This window comes from Athene cunicularia (assembly GCF_003259725.1).
Source record: "Athene cunicularia isolate RWA chromosome 4 unlocalized genomic scaffold, athCun1 chr4_part2, whole genome shotgun sequence".
Classification (NCBI taxonomy): domain Eukaryota; kingdom Metazoa; phylum Chordata; class Aves; order Strigiformes; family Strigidae; genus Athene; species Athene cunicularia.
In genome coordinates, this window is record NW_020799099.1 from 16,683,130 (window position 1) to 16,706,777 (window position 23,648).

Consider the following 23,648-nt stretch of genomic DNA (forward strand, 5'->3'; position numbering starts at 1 on the left):
TTTTGGTATATCGTAAAAAACTGTGGCTTATCCATGAGCAAGAAGCAGCTGATACTGAAAAGAAACTAGGAAAGAAGGTCGGAAATGTTTGTATAAACACCTGGAAGGGGTGCTGGGGAGGATCCAGGCATTTGTATTTTGCTTCTAGCACAGAGTCCCTGCTGGCCATCACTCTGCAAACAGCTGAGTTTTATTGTTGCACTGCTGCTAATGCTGGTATTTGTCAGTGCCTTCAATTTCCCTTCACTTAATTTTATAATGAGGACTTAAAAATACAGGAGAGAAATAGTGAGGTGAAGGATTGCAAAGGGGTGTGTGTGTAGACGTCCTCTGTTTAAAGCAAAGTGGGCTAACTGCATTTGCATGTACTTCTTCCTTCATTTTTCCAGATCTCATTTTCAAGCATAGTAAATCTTGTTAACATGAGGAAAAATGAAAAAATATTTGGAGAGGGATGTATTGGAGCAGAGTGATTATGTTCTTCTAGAATGTTCTAGAAAAACGTGAAAATAGCAATGCAGTTGTACAATGTGCATTCAAGTAATATTCTGAAGTATACAGAGGCCTAACTGATGAGCGGTACTTGTATGATACAGCATATCGAGGGACTTGTCTTGGTATCTACACTGATATCAGTGATCCCAATGCTCTTTTACACATTCAACATGTAGGCTTCAGCATGATTGCATTGGTTTAATTGAGAAAAAAAATCTCATCTGTTGAATAAACCTGCATGAAGATAGTTAAATTAGATTAAATCTTTGTATGTACACTATGTGCTATCTAAAACTTCAGCTGTGCTATCTAAAACTTCAGCTAAGTATTAAGTTGTATGCCCTGTTGTTGCAGCTCAAGAGAGCCTGACATGCTCAAACCAAGAATTTTGACTGATCCTTTAAATTATACTGATGAAAATGTATGCTTTTCATTTAGTGACAAAGCTTGCCTCTCTACAGCATATAGCCTACTTTTTAACCCAGTAGAAGCTCATAGCTTCCATGCCACTGATAGAAGTGAAAACCAATAGCAATGGAAATGTTTTTCAGCATTTCCAGAGAGGGGTATTTCTACTCATACTTCTCTGGACAGGGGTCAAAATGTGAAGTTGTAGTGGCAAAGAACTACAAAGGTCTTGTACTGTCTCCTCTCTTCCCTTCCTACGCATGTAGAAAGGCTGGCAAGAGACTGTCTTAGGAAATGATGGCAAAACCAGATGTTTAGCCCTTACCCACTGTATTCTTTGTGACTATTTTGCATAACCCCCAGGAAACTAAATTCCTGAATTAATGAGGCAGCAAGTAGCTGCAAGGCTGTGTCCCAGTGCCTCAGTGTTGAGAGATCCTCTTAGTAGGCAAAGTGCCATTTGGTCCTATCACATATGAACTTTTGACTTGGTTTCAAGGAAAATACACCAAATTTAGGAGATGTTCTAACATTTTAACAGTGATACTTTGTTACATTATCGGCTGATTTTCCTACTTCAGAAGCCAGTGGGAATTGTGCTAGGTTTGGGACTCAGTGGCGTGGGGGAAAGGGCACATTTTCTGCTTTTTTTTTCTTCATGTTTTCACAAAACGTGCAAACATTCAAGTGAATTTAGACACTTGGATATGCAAATAGTTGCCTAGTAGTTTTTGCAGCTCCTTCAGCAGAATAGGTGTATAATCATCACTGACTTAACTGTTGGTTCAGTGCAGGTGGAGAGAAATCAAACCCAATTGCTTGTCAGAGCACAGTGCTGCAGACAGTGCAAAGGGCACCTTGCCAAGGAAATGTGCTTTCTCACTTGGTCCAAGTGCTTAGCATTCTGTGTACTCCTGTCTCCTGGAGAATTAGAAGAGCAGGAAAGTGAAAGGGAATTGATCGACTTGGGAAATACCCTCCTCATGACTGAGGAAAGCCATCTAGTGTTACTTCATTCCTTTTCTGTGCTGAAGTACTTTTCATTCATGTCAGCCTAGTCTACTTTTCTTCCTTCTTGCGATGTAACTAGGAAAATAATCTGTTGCCTGAGAGGTAAATCATTCTTCGTGTACGGTAAACTGTTACAGATATGCTTATGTTCTCACAAGTATAAACATATAAACAACGTCAAGCATTTGAATAATTCCACTGCTGCTAGTTGAACTTCACAAGATTTAGTTAGAAGTATTCTTATCTACCTGATTAGAACTTCCTTTTTTTCTTTTTTTTTTTTTTCTTCTGGAGTGGCATATGAACTACAGGGAAAACAATAAATCACATCTCCTTTACATATTTCATCAAACTATCAAGAAGGTAAGGAAGGAAATCTTCCTTTGCCATAATCACATAGCCATGGTCAATGGTTGGTTTCAACATGGAGTTTAGGGAGAGCTCTGCATGTGTCATAGAATCATGGAATGGTTTGAATTGGAAGGGACCTTAAAGATCATCTAGTTCCAACCCCCCTGCCATGTTCATGGACACCTTCCACTAGATCAGGTTGCGCATCCATTCTCTAAGAAATGTTTGGCAGTTGTTAAATAGGCTGAGTAAGTTCATCTGTAAAATATGCTTACTTACACTACAAAGTAGGACTGCATTTTTTCATACTTGGCTGGTAAATGTATGTGGCCATCATGATTTGTGTTTGTATCCCTGTGTAGAAGAGATAATTGTTAAAGACACAGTTACTTATATTTAGCACATCAGAAGGGAAGGGCACAAGTTCAGAAAAAGGAAAGAATTATATAGTTAAATGGATGAGGGTTGCAGAAAATTACTTGTGTACTGTGTACTTCTTATGTGGCCTTGGCATAGCCAAGCTGTTTAATCTCCACTACCTTGGGTTTATCTGTTTAAAAGAAAGAAGAAAGAAAAAAAAACAAAAACCCACAGGTGAACAAAACCAACCAACCAAAACCCTCAAAATCTTTTCTGCCATTGTTTGGTCTTGCTTATGTAGACTAGCAGTTAAAGAACTGATCACGTAGAGTTATAAGAAAGCATGGCACCTAGACACTGCCTCTGGGCATGGTTATAACTCAAATAACACCGACAAGAGGAGTTCAGATATGGGTTGACTCTGGGGCATCCAAATGTGAAAAATGCTTGCTAACGAAGCATGCAGTACCCTGGAGAATCTAACTCATGCAGAATAAAAGTTGTCAAGAAGGTGGTGCAATATTACCATGGTTCCTGTTTCTTTGGCTTTCCTAACAAGTATCAGATATACATGGAAGTTTTCATTACAATAAAGTTGTGTGAACTAAAAAATAGTATCAGGTTGCTGCATCTGGCTTAGCTTTAGAAGTGGAAATATAGTAACAGGATAAACGAAAGGGCCACCCACTATAAAGTGTGGGTGACCAGTATAAGGAAAAAAAAAAATCTTTAATGGATATTTATTCCAAAGGCTGTTACAAAGAAACTGCTCTGAGTCTGATGTAGTGCCAAGCATAGAGGATTAAACTTTTTAATGAATTTTTGTTGATCAACATCCAAGACATCTAGGAACAAAGAAGAGATTCCGTAACTCCACATAAAGAATATTATTTTCAGACAAGAAAAGTGCTTGAAAACTTAAGTTCAGAAGATATGGTAGAACATAGAAAGGAAGAGGATAAATATGAGTTTCAGCTGCAGAACAGCAGCTTATTTTGAGAGTAAAGAACAGATTTATAGTTAATTCAGTGTTAAATGCCAGAATCCTAGGTAATTGCATGCTGACAACAACTGAAATAGGACAATGTTCCTTTTGGCTTGATTCTGAAATTGCACAGGATTATTACTACTTCTTTGGACTTTTTTTTTTTTTTTTTTTTTTTTTTTAAATCCTGTTGTCCTGTCTCTTCTGTTTTATGGTCCCTAGCACTGAAAGAAGTCTTGCTTGAAAATGGAAATGGGCCCATAAGATTGAGAAGAGGGTATAGTTAAAGTACAATATCTGGAATGAAAGACAGTCCCTTAGTGGCTATTGCAGACTGAAACTAAGAGCAGTCCCTACTAAGTCAGGGGCTGCAGACACAAATGTAGTCTGAAGCCACCCTGTTCTTGCCTTCTAGACTTCATGTGCTCAGCTTTTTCTCCTGAGAATTGGGACCTGGGTTTGTCTGAATTAATAGTGAAGTCATTACACTATGCAAATATGTTAGTGTTCATCTGGTTTTACTCACAAGTTATTCTTGACTTGCTGTGTTGTTCCTGTTTTCTTGTTTGTGCAAAACTAACCAGGGACATTTTAAAAGAAAAGGGAAAAAAGGGTAAATAGTGTTGAAACCTTGATTGCTATGTTATTTACCGCAGGCTGAAGTTGGGTAGGCGGCTCTAACTTAATCGTATAATAAGAGTACAATGATCTTTTTAATGATGTTGTTAGGGGTCCTTTCCTTTTCTGCCATCTTTGGCCTCCTTTGAGTAAAGTGTGATAATTTGCCTTAATAGCCTACTATAATAATTTTTCCTTCTACTGAGGAGTCAGCTGAACAGCAGTATGAGTCTAAGCACTTCACAGATGTTGCCAGTGCCCTTAGGGTACTGTGACCAAGCCCTTTCCCAGGACAGCTGCTCTTTTGCAGGTAGTCCCACTGCCTGAGCAATGCTGGCTCCTTGTACAAGCATAACTGCTCCTAGAATGGTGATGAGGAGGAGACATGCTCTTGTATTGTAATTCTTCTTGTTATTATGAAGGGGAAAGCCCCAAGTTTCATTATTGACTTGTCCTGTTTCTCAATCTCACTCATGCATTCTAAATGTAAGAAGTGAAAAATAGCACCCTTTTTTAAATTTATTTTTTTCTTTTCCTATCCTTAAAACTCATGAAATTATGTGGCTGTGTCATGAGACTGGAGAGTAGGGGCTGGTGCAGGTGCCCTGGCATTTCTTGTTTGTTCTGATATTAAAGCTGGGCTGACTGATTTTTGATGTCTGATTTCAATTCTGTGTAGGTGCCTTGGAATTCAAAGGACTCGGTCCCTCTCGGTTCCCCTTGCAATGGAGCAGTCACAGCCATCATGTTGCAGAGGGGCTCATGTAGAGCAGGAAAAGAGGGAAGGTGTTTTGAATATCAGATGACAATAGTGGTTTCTGATGCATAGAGAAAGAACTGGGGATTGAAAGAGGAGTATGAGCCAGGTGTTCTCACATAAATGACCATCAGGGAGACAAACAATAATGCTGACATTCAGTAACAATGTTAGACTGCAGTCAGCAGTCTGCTGAGGTGGAGACTGTGGTTCGTCCTTCTCAGACATATGGCATCTGGCTGTCTCTCCAGCTGACACGAACTCATGTTTTCAGGGCTGTCCTTTTAAATATGAGGGCCAGAGAAAGTGCATTTTGAAAACTTGTCCTAAACTTGCATTTGGAAAACGTCCTAAATGCTTTGTATTCTGCAAAGCAAAGTGTGTTCTGAGAGGAATACCTAAGAGTAATCTCCAAGGTGAGGACTGCAGATGCTGTACAAATGTTTATAACCTGGAAGCATTCTCTCTCAAGGCGCTGTAGCAGACAAAGGGAGTTTTTGTGCTGACTTCAATAAGACAGGGTTTTCCCCTTGCTTTTTCTAGATTTTGTGAATGTTTAAAAACAAAGGAAGTTAACTTCCTTAGTAGCTACTCTACAGAAGGTAAAGCTATCATCTAACTTTTCTTGCTGGGAATACATCCTTGCAGTGATGATTCCCAGTAAAAGCTCCACATTGAATGTGTGGCATGATTTGGGGATGTTCAGACCCAGGTGTTAGAACAGTAACTTACTGCCAGTTCCCAGCAGTGTTATTCTACTCCCAACCACAATATCTGAGTTTCTACCTGTGGTTTAATGCTTGGTGCTTTGTGAGCCGTAGGATCTGCTAGTTGTTTCCATCTGGATAGTGTTCTTAGATTAATAAAAACCTCCATACTTCTAGAGTTAATAGATCCAGAGGGAAAACTGTTTTTGGCAACCCACTGTTCATCCATTGCAGTAAACATGTTGATCAAAAAGACAGAAGAATGTCACTCTGGAACAGATGATAAATAGCCAATTAGAGACAAAACTAAAAAGCTAAACCATCAGAAAAGGGGTGGGGGGAAAAACAGAGATAAAAGGGCAAGAACAGTCTGATGAAAAGGCTGGACATAGAACAAAGTGTGTGTTAACAAACCTTTATTCTTCAAGCAGTCTTTGGTGATGCATTCAAAAATGACATAAAATCAAGGCCTAGAGGTTTCTTGTCACATTGATTTAGTACTACATTGTTGACTTTAAAGTTTACCTAATATTGTTTTGATGCTTTCTGTTATAATGCTGCTGCTGGTAGTTCACCAGACAATATGAATTGTACACATTGAGACAAAGTCCATAAAATTTGGGGTCAAACTGACTGTTCTCCAAACTTTTCAACCTTCTTTAACCATGTCTTCTGTAAGGTACCAGTTCTATGGAGCAGGAAGCCTTGTTCAAAATCAAGCTGGGTAGGAGGCTCATGGTCTCTCCAAATGTTGAGAAGGAAGCACTGCTATGCAATCCCATGGTCATGACACAAGGGAGGGAGGGAAAATGAGCACCTGTGTATGCACACTGTGCGTGGGGCAGGAAACAGTATGTTTCCTTTGAAGTGGCAGGGTTCAGCAGAGTGACATCAATATGGATCTAAGGTTGATAATTTGCCTTAAAGGTGTGGTAGAAGATCTGTAGCTGTGCTGTCTTGGGAACTATGGTGTATGCTGTGTCCTGGTGACAGTTTTATGCTGTTCTGTGGTATAAACAACATACATCTGTGCATATTTCAGGCATAGTGTCCTGCCCTTTAAGTCATTTGGAAATATAACTTATTTCAGGTTTTACTTTGAAGGTGAATCAAGTTGAATAAACTTGTAAGGTGGATTGCTTTAAGTGCTTTAAACACTTTTTACACTTTTATAACTCATGTAAAACGCACTAAATTATGGCAAATTTAATTCAGATAGTAGTATTTACCCAGGAATTTAATTGATCCTCTTGCAGTCTTTCAGATTACATTCTCTGTATGTCCTCCTGAAGCCAAGGCCATCTTTAAGCAGATACTACCTCCTTCTGGTAGGACACAAAATGTAGGTAGTTCTGTAAGAAAAGGTGTTGAATTGTAAGCTGTTGAATAAGAGGTTCTGCTTGTGGACCCAAAATGCTTGTTGAAATCCACCATGTGGGCCAGGAGGTCACATAGGAATCACAGTGTGAATGAGATTTCATGCAGGAAAAGTCTTCGGAGGTTTTCTGTCTGCACTGGAAGAGGCACTACTCGCACTGGCTGGCTCTGCGTGCAACAGGGCAACACATCTTCTGTGTTTATTTTAAGGTGTTTGACTCTTTCACCACATGCAGCTACACGCTTCCCCTAAGCGCAGCTCCCCACACAACTGCCTACTGGTTTCAGAACAGGAAGTTGTTTTCCATGACATTTTTGTTGGGGTGAGAAAAGCCTGAGTCAGGACCCACGTGAGTCCTGCAGCCTTGTTGGCTCAGAGAGACCTCAGTGAAGTTTGGTTTCTGGTTGTTAAGATCTGAGTTTTCTTTGGCTCTAGCAAATCACGAGAGCTGGACTACTGCATGTTTTAGAAATGTTCTTCCCCTGGTGGTCTAGCAATGGATTGAGTATTACTTTGAAACATGAATATTTATCCTCTTAATAATGCAGGCTTCTGGGGCCATTAGCCACACAGTTTGAAGGAATGATCTTTGGAGGCTGCAGTGTATGTATCCATGATGTAGCACTCTGTTAATCAGACCTCATGAACAGCAGTGTTCTTTTAAATTGAAGAGTTAAAAAAAAGTTATTGCTAGAAGAAAGTGCCTGTGCTTAATCTAGAGGTGGAAGAGGGTGTTTTCTCTCTGGGACTGACAGAGAAGCAGGTCAGAGATGTATTGTTTTAACAAGAAGGAGGTTTGATGAGAAAAATTGAATTGTTAAACTTGTCATGGCAACTGAATGGAGTAAATCTGTTTCATTGCAACTACTGTGAGTTTTGCTTTCAGGAATGGTCTGTGCCACAGCAGTCACTGGGAGTTGAGAGTTTCTGGTGAGATCAGTCTGAGACAGGAACCATGTCTGGAGCTGTCTGAGAGCACAGCATGATTTCCTCCATGGGATAAATTAACCATGGCTTTCTGCTTGTGCACAGTGAGATCCCTCGCTATCATCTTTGCTTGTGTTGAGCTAAGAATAGAAAAAAGCAACATCAGCAATGCTGTGGGAAAACTGCATCGCTCCAGATGGCTGCTGATAAACTCTTTTCTCATTTGGGATTAAAAAAAAGCAGTAGTGAATGACAGTCATTTCTCATCCACATCTTAATGTATGTGTTTGCTTAGCAGCTAGGAGAAGCTAGACTGAAGTTTGTCAGTTAGATGTGGATTTTTCTGAATACACGTGAGAAGATATAGAGAAAGTAGTTTAATTGCCTTTCAGAAAAAAAAAACCCAACTCACAAAGAGTTGGGAGTTTGGTTGGTTGGTTTTTTCCTTTGTTAAAAAGACTTCCTCCCTTCCCCCCTCCATTTTGCTTTATCACATTTATGTGAATCTGAATGAAGAGCTCTTATTTCTATGGTTACTGAAGTTTGTATCCTTTGAGATCGTGTTAGGTCTTCTCCTTGACTTTCATAGAGACAATCTTCATGCTGTCTCCAAAGGGGCGGGTGGGACAAATCCCATGTGTGATGTATTCATTTAGCTTTACAGGCCACATGTTGTATGCAACTGTCCCACCAATGTTGATCTGCTAAAAGCTAAATCGAATTTGAGATCGCAACTCAGAATCAGGCCCAGCTGAGGAACCAAACAATGACTTGCATTCTTTGCAATTACTCTTGACAGCAGGCTATTTGGTTAAAGCATATGTTTGCATTTCCTAATTTATTGGCATGCTTTTACTTTGGATTAACTAATTCTTTAGAGAGAGAGAAAAGCAAGAAGCAGACCTGGACCCCTGTGACTATTTCATATGTTTGCTCAATGGGGACCAAGTCCTTGCTCAGAAAGATAGTTCCAAAGCAGGACAGGAAGGAGAGGCTGTCACCGTGATTGAGCCAGTTCATTGCTTCATCGTGCCTGATGGCTGTGGAATATTAAGCAATATGCACAGACCCGAGACTAAAGGGCAAACAAGCTCTATTGTTCATCTCTTATGTGGAGGGTGGAAACTCTGTCCTCTTGCCTATAGTTTAGAACAGTTTTGATCATCTAGTTAGCACACTGGCTGTAGAGAAGTCAGCTTCCACCTCCTTCAAGGTAATTATTTTAAAATTTATAAAAGTATAATCGATTGAAATAGAGAAAATAAACTTGTTTCCTTAAGTAACAAGTGAGTAATAGACTGAGTTGTGTTACCCATTCATTTATGGTAATCTGTCTTGCAGGAATGAGGCGAATATAAAAGATGATGTAGGTGTGATATAAAAGAGAAGTCTTTTGACAGCAGAAAAAGACATTTCTGCTGGATGTGATAGCATAACCAAATGCCACAGGTATTTGCATAGGGTATTAATAACTAGGGATTCTGTATATACAAGACCGTAAGTAGTAGCCTAAATTTGATTTCTAACACACTGGTACCTAGGAAGCAAGACCATTCCTGGGATAACGTATGGTCTGTTTTCTTGAGCTACTTGTCTCACCTCTGCAATAGCTACTGCCTCTTTGCCAGGTGAGAAAGTGATGAAGGATTGAACTGGAAGCTCTATGGTGCTCGCTCTTTCCGGCTGCACAACTGGCTGTGGCTTTTGTCCTGTTCTTCAGCTCATTCACCAGTACCATCATGGGATGATTGTATGAGACAGAAGCTGGATGAGCGTCCAGTACAGTAACCACAGTGATATGGTCACTTAAGTGAGACTTTAGACCTCTTCTTCAGTGTTGCTCAGCCTCCACATTAAAAGGGTAATGAATAACCGCTATGCTGTTTCTTCTACTGGGAGTGGTAGTAGCCATGATCATCTGCCAGGACTGACTCTGCACGTGGACTTTATGATGTGTTTTAAAAAAAAAAAAAAAGTTAACTGCTTCTGTGGGAGTCACTACTGATATCTGTTCCACCAAATCACTTATTTAGGCACAGCTCCTCTCAGTGTTGAAGGTGGGTCTGAAGCCAGCAGTGTCTAGGACTGCTTGTGCGGGATAAGTGATGACACAGCCTAGGTAAAAATGCCAGTGGCTCTTCCTGCCTTTCTCTGACATAGTTAGCTAGTACAGAGCGAAGTAGCTTCAACATAAAAATGAATGAGACATCATATTATGAGCAGATGAGAGTCTGGTGACTAAGGTACTGGCTGGGAATATTGTCTTCAAATATTTGCTGGAGGCCATGCTGAAATTCAAGCCCTTATCTCCCAAAGCTCAATAAAGTGTGTCTGCCATCAGTCTACTCACTCACCCTTCAGCACATTACAGCGCCTGTCTTACTCTCCCCCTGGAGTGCTTCTCCATTTCGTTTTATAGTGCCAGACAGAGAGACTTGGACTGACTGACTCCATAGCACAACAGTCTCACCACTTAGTATTACTCCAGCTTGCAGTGTAACTCTGTGGTTCAGGATAACCATATAAAATACTCGGGATAGCACATGACTCCAGAAAAATATCAAGAAAACCTCACTGCACTGAGAAAAGGTGCAAAGTTAGATTTCCCCTGCCAAAAGGGGAGGACAAAGGTAGAAATAAATGTCACTCCTGCACGCTCCTCATAACAAGAGAATGGTGTTAGTCACAACAGCTAGTCAGTCCCTTCCTCAGCCTCACTGTGAAGTTAATACAAAAGAAATAGCCTCAGTAGACTGGGAGGACTTGATCAACTATAAAAATCCCCTATTTCTCTCCTCTATCATTGTTTTATTTAAGTATTTGTAGCGTGAGGTCTTGACATTTTAAATATAAATTCAGGAAGGACAGGAATGAAGATGTCATATTCTCTTTCTCAAGAAGAAAAGTTTAAGATTTACATCTTGCTATGACCTGGCTGGCAAAGGTTAGTCATGGCAGACTGATACAGAGGATATCCTGGCACAGCATTAGCAGCATCCATTTAAATAATTAGCCTGAATCCTCTAACACTGCAAATAATCCAGTACATCTTTGCTGTACATTTTTGGACATGCACTCAACAGTATCTTTTATACATGGATACAAAAGCAATTGGAATGACTGTGAGGACAAAACATCTCAGCAACAATGCTCTGAGTCAGACAACATTTTCTCAAAATGTGACTCATTATCACAGGCAAATCTAGTTTATGTCATGCTATGGGCAGCTTGATTGCCTGTAATCTGGGTTTAAAAAAAAAAAAAAAAAAAAAAAAAAAAAAAAAAAAAAAAGATTCTTTAAATGCAGCTTCAGGGAGTGCTACATATTTTATCTTGGTTTCATCTGGTTTCCCATAATATCAAAGCTGTATTTAGTGTATAGAGATTTACGACCAGAAAATGATATGTATAGTTGAAGAATGTGAAGGGGTGATGTGCCTTGTAGAATTAGTTATCATTGCTGGGGAAGCAGAGCTGGTTTACAGCTTGCTTTTTCCCTCTCCATCTGGGACTGATCTGTGTCTTTGCGTTGTATATAGGAAATGTTCTCTGCAATTCTCTAAACGTAAAGACTGTGTTTCAGGCAATGTGGTGTAGGAGATTTTGAAAAACTTGATTCATGCATAGACAATTGTTAGCATGCACATTTTTGTAAGTATGTTTTCTTTACCCTGTATTTAAAAAAAAACCCACATATTTATACCTAGATTGGCTCAACTACCACCAACAATGGGACAATTATGAACACATTTTCCCTCCTGTTAGCCAAGGCTATGTACACACGATATTATTTTATTTTTGTGTTTTAATACTGAGTGCTGCACAGCAATAGAAATTACTTTGCTGGGACCAGGAGTTATTCCAATGAATGTCTAGTGACTAGGAGATAGACACAAGGCTACTTAGGCTTTTATTTCAAGCTTCCTGTGATTGATAGCTAGTATATCAAATGGATGGTGGTTTTGGAAGAAAGATCAAGGCAATTGATGGCATCAGGCATCTGAAAGAGGGTTTTGCAGATAGCTGGCTGGCAGCTGGTCTTTTGGGGTTTTGAATGGACTTGCCTCTTGTTGTGAGCTGGTCTTCTAGGGTTTTGAATGGACTTGCCACTTGAGAGCTATATGTAACACAAAATTATTTTTTGATGTGCTGTAGTAATTTGTCTTCGGTAGGACAATGTTTCGGCTTTTTTTTTTTTAATTTCAGAAGTGTCATCTTAATTTAGGATAGCACTCTAGAGTGGGACTAAAGGCTGACTGGGACTATAGCTCTTTCCTTGGCAATTTCTAATGTCAAAATTATATTTTGTTACTTTTACCATTCTTAAAGACAGAGCTGAGATTTGGCAATTAGATGCATATCTTAAAATATCTTTTACATGTCACTCGGCCTAAAAGCCAGAAGTAAAACAGTCACTAGATATGGTATGTGAGAGCATTCATTAGCACCATTCAGGATCAGGGAACTCTTTTTTTAAAAGTTATTTGAGGAACCAAAAGAGAACTGCAAGTAGGCTTCTTGCTGACAAGTTGCAGGTGTATACCACATGCCCATATTGGAAAAAAGATGCGGTTATGAAGGTCTTGATGACAGACAAGGGTCTAAAATGCCTTCATCTCCAGGTTTCAGCTAGCCCATCTGGTTTTTATTTGCATTTCCTCCAGCTAGCAGTGTTAGTATTTTCCAAACTCAGTATAACCATGCACAGGTCTACATAAAATCACTTTTCTTCACTGTAAGATCTTTAGTTTGGTAAGATCTCATTTATGTCAGGGAAGCCTTACTTTTATGGTAACTATATCACAAATTGTAAGTCAGTGTTAATTATTTCTTTCCGGAAAAACGAGGGGAAGGAGCAATGAGATTGAAGGGAGAGCACTTCAGTTCCTCTTTGCTAGAATAGCTAGAATCCACTTATGCCTTAAGAGTACAAAACAGGGGGGTGCTTGCATTTGTCTCTTATTGCTACTCCTAGCTAAAAAATCTGGCCGCCTTTGATGTTCATCCTCTCGAGGATGAACTCAAGAGGAAATGTTTATTCTTAAGAGAGAAAGACTTACACATACGTCAGGTTACTCCAAACAGCTGTACTCTGGAATCATTATTCAAAGACACATATCCAGAGGGCAGAAGTAACGGGGCAGCAGCACTTGGGAAATATCCAGCCAGCACTTTTGGTACTGTAAAGTAAATTTTGACAAAGAAAGCAACTAACGAAATCACATGGGAAATGGCATGGTTCCCCCTCCCACTAGCAGCACTAGAGAAACTTGCTTGGTTTCATTATCAGACCTTGTTTCTCCTGTAATTCTCAACACAGAATGGCACAAAGACAGAGAAACAAGAAATTCTCCATCTAAAAGAACAATTTTCATAGCAAATTCTCAACAGCCTCCAAGTTTTTCTTTTCTGAGAACAATGTAATCAAGCCTTGATTTAAAATATTACTAGAAAAGTAATCAGCCTAAACTGAAAACCAGTCAGTTGAGCTTTTTGTTTGTGGTGAATAATTAATTACAAGAGTCATTCTGAAAACAGTAAAAGCAATAGTCTGATTTATTTAAAATGCTGGAGGAAATTAGTTGAGGAAGTGTAAACATAATTTTCCAGAAAGTGCCCAAAATTTATTCTCATCTTTTTATCTAAACAAATGCCTGAAGTATAATTTTGAGGAATCAAAAAAAGCTATGATTAACTTAATAGGCGGTAAAATTAGATGCAGACAGAGAGCATAGTTGTAGCTGTGTGGGAGTCAGCAGAAAGAATCCTGGAATGTGACAGTGTGTTTTGTTACGTCTCCTTAAAGTATCGTGTCTTTTCCTTTTGTAGGAATAAACTTTTCTTCCTCTCTTTTCATGGGAGACTACAGTGCTTTCACACCTTTCTTTTAAAAGTCTGTTTCCTGTAAGATAATGCTGGGTTTGATGAATATAGGAAAATTGTATACGTGTGTCTCTTCTTGCAGGGAATTATATGTGCAAGACAGTTTGTGCTCTGTAATATATTCCATGCTGCATACCATAGGCTGTTGTTTAGCAGGTGGCATGTTTAAGGGAGTATACTAAGCCCATGAGTAAAGTTATCAAAGTGAAATGCTGACCAGAGATGTTTGTTCACTTCCAGAGTACAACTCGTGTGGGCCAGTGGGCAATGGCACATTGCAGAGGAGCCGGTGCCAATGTGGTGTAGATGTTCACTGTGAGAACAGTGAATGTACTTACTATCCATCAGGATGTTTGACAGCTACCAAAGGAAGATGCCTCCTTGGAGTTTAAATTAAAATGTTAACTACTGGAGGGTGTGTTTCAGGATTATTACTGACTGAGAGAAGTTTTATGGCTCTGTTTATTCTTCACTGTGGAGTTTTAAGCTCTTGTTTATCAATCAAAGGCCTGAACCCACAAAAATGAGTTATCTTGTGCCAACCTATGCTTGAGGCAAGAAAAGATGACACCAGCAGGGGGCTGATTCTTTAAGCAGTGTGAGTTTAAAGATTGCTATATGTCTTCACTGAAGCACCCCTACCTGCATCTCCTGGCCCCAGAGAATGGTATCTCAACTGCTGGTTTCTTCATTTGTTTGGGGGTTTTGGTGGTGTTTTTTCCCTTCCCCTTCCCGTTTTGTTTTTTAAATAGGCTGCATACATGTTTGTACAAAGGAGTGTTTCACTGTAAACCTTTCTTTTACCCACCAGGCCTATCCTTGTACCAATGATAAGGAATGTGAAGTTGGGCGATACTGTCACAGTCCTCATCAAGCAACGTCTGCATGCATGATGTGCCGGAGGAAGAAGAAGCGTTGCCACAGAGACGGCATGTGCTGCCCTGGGAACCGCTGCAACAATGGTATATCAGTCGTTTCTTGGTTTTCCTCCATAAAATCAGCATTTTGATAACATCTGTTTCCCTGAATGTTCCCAGCAACAGTATTCTTTTCTGGGTGTCTGTGCTTCTATTTCTAAACCAAGAGAACTTCGTTTTCTACTTCAGCCCACTCTCTTTAATAGTATTTCTATGTTTAAGGCTTGTGTGCTACCTGAATTGTTCCCATTTTAGGGTGGGGAAACCCAAAAATTATGCTGCTGCTGACTGAAATCACATTACATTCGATGTGGTTTGATTCACTGAAAGACTGTACAGAACCCGTATTTTTAAGGAAGCAAGAGAGACTTAATGAATCCTTGACTGTCCCTGGGTAGGGTTATAACTGTACTGTTTGCATTCCCATACTCTCCTCTGGAGACTGGAGAGAGATGTCTACGAGGCAGCGTCCAGATGATCAGACCATAAAACCATCAGCAAGACTGACAGCGAGTGAAGCAGAGCTGTGGTGAAGTTAGGTGCCAGGAATCAGGGACAGGGGTGTGATTAGAACTGAGCATCGCTGCGGCCAAGCCCCAGCACTTTCATGGTCCAGGTGCTGGTCCTGGTCTCTGTATGTCCTTTTGTTCAAATCTCTGACTGGCTGTCTTTTACTCGCAGGTATTTGCATACCAGTAACTGAAAGCATCATTACACCTCACATCCCTGCTCTAGAAGGGCCACGCCACAAGAAGAATGGTCATTATGCTAGCAAGGATTTGGGATGGCAAAACCTAGGGAGGCCACGCTCCAAGCTGTCACACATAAAAGGTAGGCTCACATTTGCACTACACTGCTTTGTTTCTTCATGTCATGAATTATGTTATTGCTGTTAAAATACAGCAATGCAAACCAGAAATATAGGCAGTAATTTCACAGGGAGTGAATATCCATCATGAGAATTCACAGCATGACTCAAAAAGCAATGCAACATCAACCAACAGCTCCTGTGATTCAAATAGCATCTACTTTCTTCTCTGTATCAGAGGTGGACTAACAATCGATTTTTCAGTTGTGCAAGATTGCATACATCCTCCTCTTGTAACAGTCATGTAACTAAGCACTTGTAATTCTACTTACAATCCTATAGCTGAACTTACTAGGTCTTGTGGCAGGTCTCATTAATGACCCCCTGGAACCTTCCTCATTCATATCTTCCCTTGTGTTTACATCCTTCAAATAGCCACAGGTAGAAATATCATCTCTCCTTTTTCTGAGCTTCATTTTCATCAGTCTACACGAATCTATACTTCCATGTTTTCCCATGAGGTAAAATAGTTTCATTGCTCTTTTTAGGACATGAAGGCGATCCCTGCCTACGGTCATCAGACTGTATTGAGGGACACTGCTGTGCTCGCCATTTCTGGACCAAAATTTGCAAACCTGTGTTGCATCAGGGGGAGGTGTGCACCAAACAGCGCAAGAAGGGATCCCATGGACTGGAGATTTTCCAACGATGTGACTGTGCCAAGGGGCTGTCTTGCAAAGTATGGAAAGATGCGACCTCCTCTTCTAAATCAAGACTTCACGTGTGCCAGAAAATCTGAATGAGGACTGAGAAGACAGTATTAAGTGACTGTGGCTTTATGTATTTAATGCATTATGGCATGGTGGGAAATGAGGACTGCAAATGAAAGCAGAATGGCTAAAGTAACAGTTAGGGTAGGAGTAGAAGTCATACCAAATGCATTTCTTTTTGAGCTGGTGGTAAACACAAGCGCAGCTGGAGTTCTCCTACTGTGCAGCTCTTCTGTAAATAACTTCATCTGTTTGTGGGAAATGCTAGTATGCAAACAAGTACAATGGAAATTATTGTCACTTACCTTGCTGTGTTGTCCCATGATGTTTCAGGGGTTAAGTGTTAGGGCTATGGTGGGTTTCCAGCATGGTAATGACTGTTAAATAAATTGTATACATTATACTCCTATAGGAAGCAGTGCATGCCAGGAAGACTCATCTGTCAACATATTATTGGCCACATTGCAGGTGTGAGAAATGGAAATAAAGTTACTGTGAATGTCCACATGCCCTTGTCATGCAGGGCAGACACTTCAGCAAAGGCGGCACTCCTGCAGGACAAGAGTGCTATGTTTTGCAGCCTGAAAGAGGTGAAAACTTGCCATCTCACAATTTCAAGAGTGCAGCAGTTTCTCTAAGAGGAGGCGTTTAAACTGGTTTTGTTTCCTATACTTAGGTAAATTGAAATGCTTTATGTAGTTCAATGTCATAGTATGGCACTTAATCGCTTGTATTTGCCTCAGTTTACTGCTAGTATACGTGGGGTTGAACAGATGAAGCAAATACGTGCATGTTGAATCCAGAATTATATACAGACAGTTGCTCATTAGTCCTAAATATACTTCCCTTGCCTAAGCGTACTTGCATTATAGATATTTCCAAAAGAAATAGCGAAATGTTGAAGTGCCTAACACTAAGAGCTATGAAGTTGTTTCACTGTTGATGTTATAACAGATGATGTAGACATTTGTTGAGGTCTTTAGAGCACTACAAACTCAAATTTTTACATATTGTTAGTAGCAATATGCTACTGAAGGCACTCTGCAGAAGTAAAACAGATTAGAGGCAGCAAAGAAAAAGGAGTTGGCTCTTGTGAGCACCTCCTCTCCTGCAGAAAAAGATGTAAGAAGATGGTATGACCACAAATGACTTGTTAAACATCATGTGATGTCACAGCATAGCAGCCTCCAGCATGTATTCAGCCTGAACTTGATGTCCTCTCAGTCTGGACTGTTCTGCCAGGAATGATGGAAGTACATGGACTGTGGGAGCAGATGACAACTCTACATTATTTGTGTACTGGTTAAAAAAAGGACAGTCTCTATCCCTTGACTTGTCTCCCAGGTCTTTTCAATTTTTTTTCATTTTACTTATCTACAAGTATTCCTTTATATAGATATTGGTAAAGAGACTGATATTTCTTGAAAGAAATCTGATTCTACAACTGACCTACTGCAAAGTTCTAATTACCCATTTATAATTACCCATTTTAATGTTTTGTAATACAAGGGACCTTTATGTTTAATCAATTCTGAACAACATGGGTAGACAAGTATGAAGTTTAACTTTGAAGACTGTCACCTGTACCTGACATGTTTTTCTACCAGTGGTTGTTTTAACACTACAGCTTAACTACACCACCCGATTCAGACTTCATAATTAGAACACAGATCTCAGCTACATTGCCTTTATCTTTCATAAGAGTCTAAATAAGAAGATTATTTCACATGCCTCTTTCTCTACTAGAGTTAGTTTTTATTGATCTAGAGGGACTGCTCAGAGACAGGGTCTTCTGTTTGTTAATAGTCCAGTCAGAGTTTTATCTTTCAGTCCTGTCATTACAACTCTGCTTATTTCAGAGTTTTTCCAGTGTAACTGCAACAGAATAAGACTCAAAAGTAGTATAGTTTCAAGATATTAAGAAAGTACAGAAACACATACTCGCAAGCACACATGCAAGAAACAACTCACAAGAAACACATCCAAGCACGTACTCAGCAGAGGAGCTCTATTGCTCTTGTTGTGACTACATATAAAAGAAAATGATACCCAGTGTGAGCAGGGGGGTTGCAGAAGTGGGGTCTCAGCAATTTTTAGCTCTTGTCATTGGCCTACCCCCCTTTTCCTCTTGCAAAACGTAGTTATTTGGGATAATTTATTTACAGGAAATGTTTAATGAGATGTATTTTCTTATAGAGATATTTCTTACACAAAGCTTTGTAGCAGAATATATTTGCAGCCTGTTGACTTTAATGTAGAAAAATGTATAATAAGATTAAATATATTAAATGTCCTTTCCCATTCCTCCCCAAATATTTTACCCATATTCTTTTCCCTACCTGCTGCTTAAGAAGAGTAGTTCTTTCTGGAAAGATATACAAATCTATTGGAAAAAAAAAAACAGACTGTGTATTTTAGCTGTACAAGAAAAAGCATCTGATTGTACTTGTGTCTCAAAGCACTATGTAGATTGAGTTTTCGCAAAACACTTAAAGGTCATCTTAAAATCCCCATGCGTCTTTTCTACAAAACTGGTTTAAGTGGCAACTATCTATATGCTTCTCTTGGGACAGTTTACACCTAAACATTCCAGAATAGTTTTGAAAATAATGCACCTGGATGCATAATGTTCAATCATCTGGTTTAAATAGGAAAGGTGCCCAGACACATTCCTTGGATAGTGATACACACCAGGGAGTCATGGTGGGTAAAGCTGGTATTCAAATTTTGTGGCATTTTGTTATAGGTTACAGCATACAAATGCCCTGCTGTAATGTCTGTAACTAGCAGTTTTGGTATGGCAGATAACAGCATTCACCTCTAATAACATGAAACAATCCATATGACAGAACTGAAAATATTGCTAGTAAAACCAGCTAAGTTCCGATCCCAGGAAAATGCCTGCAGAGCTCAATAAATATTGCAAAATAATGGCTGTGGTTGTTGAGCAATGGTCTCAATATCCTTGTTACTTGTTTCTGGTAACCCTTTGCTCAAACAGATGTACATTTGGAGGATGGAATGGTCTCCAAGTCACATTAGTGTTTGTACAAAATGAAAAGGTTTTGCTACTATTATTTGCAGTATTTGGTGTGTAGGCCTTTGAAAATCCTAACTCTTTTAACAACAACATAATAAAGATGTGAGCATCTTCAGAGCCCAATGACTTCAGTAGAGTTTGAGACTGCCAAAGCCTTCAGAGATTTAATCTGAGAACAAAAACAATAGACACAGGCTGTTTATTGCGCACCACAAATACTGAGCAACATAGCTGAAATGAATAGCATTCGAGCAGTTTCGCAAGACTGAAATTTGATTGTTTAGAAGCCATTCAGTTAATATTTTGGGAAAATATACATCAGTTTGAGAACAAAAGAACAGCTAAATTTGGGGATAATTGCTCTCACTCACTGTGTCACTCATCAAGGGAATTAAGAGTGACTTTGGCTCAGTAAATTTCAGAAATCTGCTGTCATGACACAAGTACTGAAAAGATTATTGCTGAACAATTCAAATACTCTTCGTATTAGCCTAGAATAGCCTCAGCAGTGCAACATCTCTGGAAATACTTAACTTTCCTAAAAGTAATGGATTTCTACTCTATAATGGCATATATTTGATTTACAATATAAATGTGGGTGTGTACCTATTACTGTACTACTTGCTTTGTCTTGTTTGCGATCTATAGTATTTATAATTTTAAACATTTTTTTAATGAAAGCAATTAAAATAGATTTATGCACTTGAATAACAACATTTTCAACAGCATACATCCAGCACCTGATACCTAAAACACCTGCTCATTGTCTCAACAACAGCAAAATAACCTCTCCAAACACCATGAACTGTCTTGGGCAGAGGCTGAGAGGAGATATTCCTAAACTTTCACTTCAGAGCCCTGCATCATGACTGCCAATAGGAAACATAAATGCTATCAGAGGGAATTTGTATTTTTCATTCCTTCCACTTCCCTTTCCTTCTAGGAAAGCCACTTGAAAAAAAGATAACCTGAAGGCCAAAGCCAGCAGAAACTCATATAGCCAGATACTCTAAGCAAAGGCTTTTAGGAGTCTTGAGATCTAACTTTCAAAAACTTAATTGATAAGGGAGTTATGTAGGTGATTGATAAGACCTTCATTTACAAAAAATAAAGAAAACAGCTCTTTGGAGTGTCAGTCAAGTGTCTGGAAAACAACTTGCACTAATAATCATCACACTAATAATACAGTCATGCTTTCTCACCTAGATCACTAGTCCGATGTATGGCATCTTTCTGATGCTGCATTAGACAGAAGGAACAGTTAGTCCAGAGGTCTGTGCTCCATCATTTCAACCATAATGTTTCACTAAGATGAACAGAAACTTTCTGCCCAAGTGCCTTATTATCTAATACAGTTTTTAACATGCTCACTGCTACCAAAGAGTGCTTACAGACCCTATAACCCTTTCTTACCTTATGTTTTGCTTGCACCTTTGTATGACTGTTGTCAGTTGCTGAAATGAGGCAAAGTCTGCTGCAGCCCCCTCTTACCTTACTGCTCTGCCAGCTTTTTACAGACCTCATTAAGGCAGCAATGCAGGAGACAAGGAGAAAGCACAGAAGAAAATGGTGGTCAGAGGGAGGGTAGACTGGAGAGATCCAGCCCAGAAGCTTGAAATGACAGGGAGAGGGGGAACTCTATCTCAAAATTTAATTAGGTGCTACTGCAAAAATTGCTCATTGTATCCCACCCAATTACCAAGAACAGAGGATGGACAAACATCTCGCTGTTTCTGAGCTGCGTCCCCACAGCACCGACCCAAAGTGGGGAGGCCTGACAGAGTGATTCTAGTCCCTCAGAAGCTGAAGTGTTGAGCCTGTGTCCCCCTGGTAGCAGCATGCCTCTCACCTTGGTTCTACTATGTACCCAAATCCTAATAATTCCAGAGGCTTTGGATTTGTGACCAACCTTCAGACACATTGTTTGGACAACTGCTACAGCTTGCAGCCTGCCCATGCCTAGGGATTCCGCTAAAAGACTGTGGAGAAGGAAGGAAGAGACAAAAGCAGGAGATGGCTGTTGCACTGCAGAGCTCCTGCTGGTCCCAGAGCTGTTATTCTGACCACCACTGCTGGGACTGACCCTGATGGATATACAGCATTGGATGATGCTCATTGCAAACTTGTTTATTCTGGCAGCTCCCTGTTTTTTTTGGAATTGTTTATTGTTAAGAATGAGTGTCAATTACTTATTTACAAATGTCTGGTACCAATAAACTCTTTGTTTTTTACAGTACCGGCTTGCAGCTTGATTTAAAAGTGGTTTGCTGCATGCCAACTTCCTGAAGCAAAGGAAATAATCTTTTAGAGAAAATTAATGTTTTAAGAAACATTTTTTTGGTGGGTTTTGTTTGGTTGGGGTTTTTTTAGGAAAAAAATATCTAGAATAAGAGGAGGAAAAACATATACTTAACACAAAAAGATTTCCTGACACAAATCTTAGTCTTTGACAAAACTCATACTCTAATTCTCCACTGCTATTATCAAAGTTGGCCGAACAGTAGTCAAGAAATAAAAAATGTATACCTGTGTGGCTGCAATGGCATGTATATTCCTGTTTTCTATTCCTTATAAGCTATTCTTTCTTTGTAAGCTATTCCTTATTTCTGAGAGTATGTTATTCATCAGTACTTACTCAATAGACTTGCAAACTTTTTAAAAAATCAACTATTAATCAAACATTCAATAATTCTGTAGAACTGTAAGGGTAGGGCTCACGGATATGGTTTCTCTCCTTAATGACAGTAATTTTTAATGGAATCATTAAGGTTTATATAGGTACATGTTAAGTAATGAATGACATGCTTCTGGAAGAAAATTGCCAGGAATTTTGGAATGCATCACATTAATGAATCCAACGACCACCCAAAGCTTTAGGAAAATCCACCTCAAAATTATTTGGGCAATGTCTTTGTCTCACTGTCACTTTGTCTCATAACACTATCCCACTTTGTTATGGATATTGTTACAATGCTGCTTTAGAACAACAGATGATAAAAGAAAAACCACAAGTATGTGCTCTCAAGAACAGTTGTCTTTCAAATAACATTTAAGTCTGTGGCATTAAGTTCAGAAGAGGCTGGTACTGCCTTTCCCAATGCAGCACACTGTTAACTGGCAATATTGTGTTAGGTTTGGAGAACTACTGGATTAAGTTAATACAACTTTTTAATTACTTGAAAGCCAGTGCTCTTTATCCTGGAGCTTCATTCGACCCTGTGTGGAAATCAACATTTATGGGAGGAACAGTCTGAAAGTCATAAATGAGCTCCATTAGAAATTCATCAGAATGACTGTAAATAACTGTGAAGCAAAAGGTCTTCCATCTGCTACCACAGCATCCAGTGAGACCTTAAAACGTATGAGGTGATCAGATTAATTTTCATTTCTCTTCACTTCTGAATTTTTAGTTCTGGCGTAGTCAGATGTGAAAACACCAAAATGCAATTCTCATAGTATCTACAGCCTCACAATAAATAGAAACTTACAATAATCAATCCCAGTGCAGAACCTGTTTTCATGAGATTTACAGCTGAAAACATATATTCAAAATGTTCAGAAGCTTTGGAGTGGAATCCAGAATTCTTTATGTTTATTCAAAAATTTTTGAGATTTTTTTCTTACTAAAAGCTCTTTTAGAAATGCATGGTTATACAATTGCAATTACATGCCATTTTGTGCAATGCATGAAATAAGTACGTTTTCAAAAAAGCAGAAGAAATCAAATGAAGAAATTTTCCCTCTAATGTTTAATGCTGAAGACTAAAAATCACCCACGACAGAGTGCAATCATTTAGCACTTGTGTTCTGCAGGGACTATCTTAATGATTCAAACTAAAAATACATAACTGCTTTAGTACGACTCACCTGAATGCTTGAGTGACACCAAGACTATAATATCGTCATCAGGTACACATTGCACTGCTATATACCTTTCAGCATTTACAGCAATAGGATTTAACCCTGTGTGGGTTGTGATAATTACTAATTGAATATAATTGGTTATAAACAGGCAATTCCCATCACAGTGCCATAAATCTGGCCAGATAATTTATGTATTGACAGTCATGATCAATGTTGGTGACAAAGCCTCTCTGAATAAGTGAAGACACTCATATGAGGAAATCTTCCTTTGCATGCAAACATTTTAACAAAAGACAGAATTACTTAAATTGCATCTTACCTTTAATAAGGGTCAACTTCCCTATTGTTGCCTTCCTCATCTGAACAAAG

The 23,648-nt window shown here is 39.3% G+C and overlaps 1 protein-coding gene across 1 annotated transcript in view; it reads left to right on the plus strand.

The window, feature by feature from the left end:
* The window catches only part of DKK2 (dickkopf WNT signaling pathway inhibitor 2), a 43,997-nt gene extending 23,892 nt beyond the window's left edge, over positions 1-20,105 (plus strand). Inside the window, exons 2-4 of the mRNA XM_026848166.1 lie at positions 14,692-14,842; positions 15,479-15,628; positions 16,154-20,105. Coding sequence (XP_026703967.1) covers positions 14,692-14,842; positions 15,479-15,628; positions 16,154-16,404 — 552 coding nt within the window. The 3' untranslated portion in view covers positions 16,405-20,105. The remainder of the gene's footprint in view (positions 1-14,691; positions 14,843-15,478; positions 15,629-16,153) is intronic.
* The last annotated feature ends 3,543 nt before the right edge of the window (positions 20,106-23,648 follow it).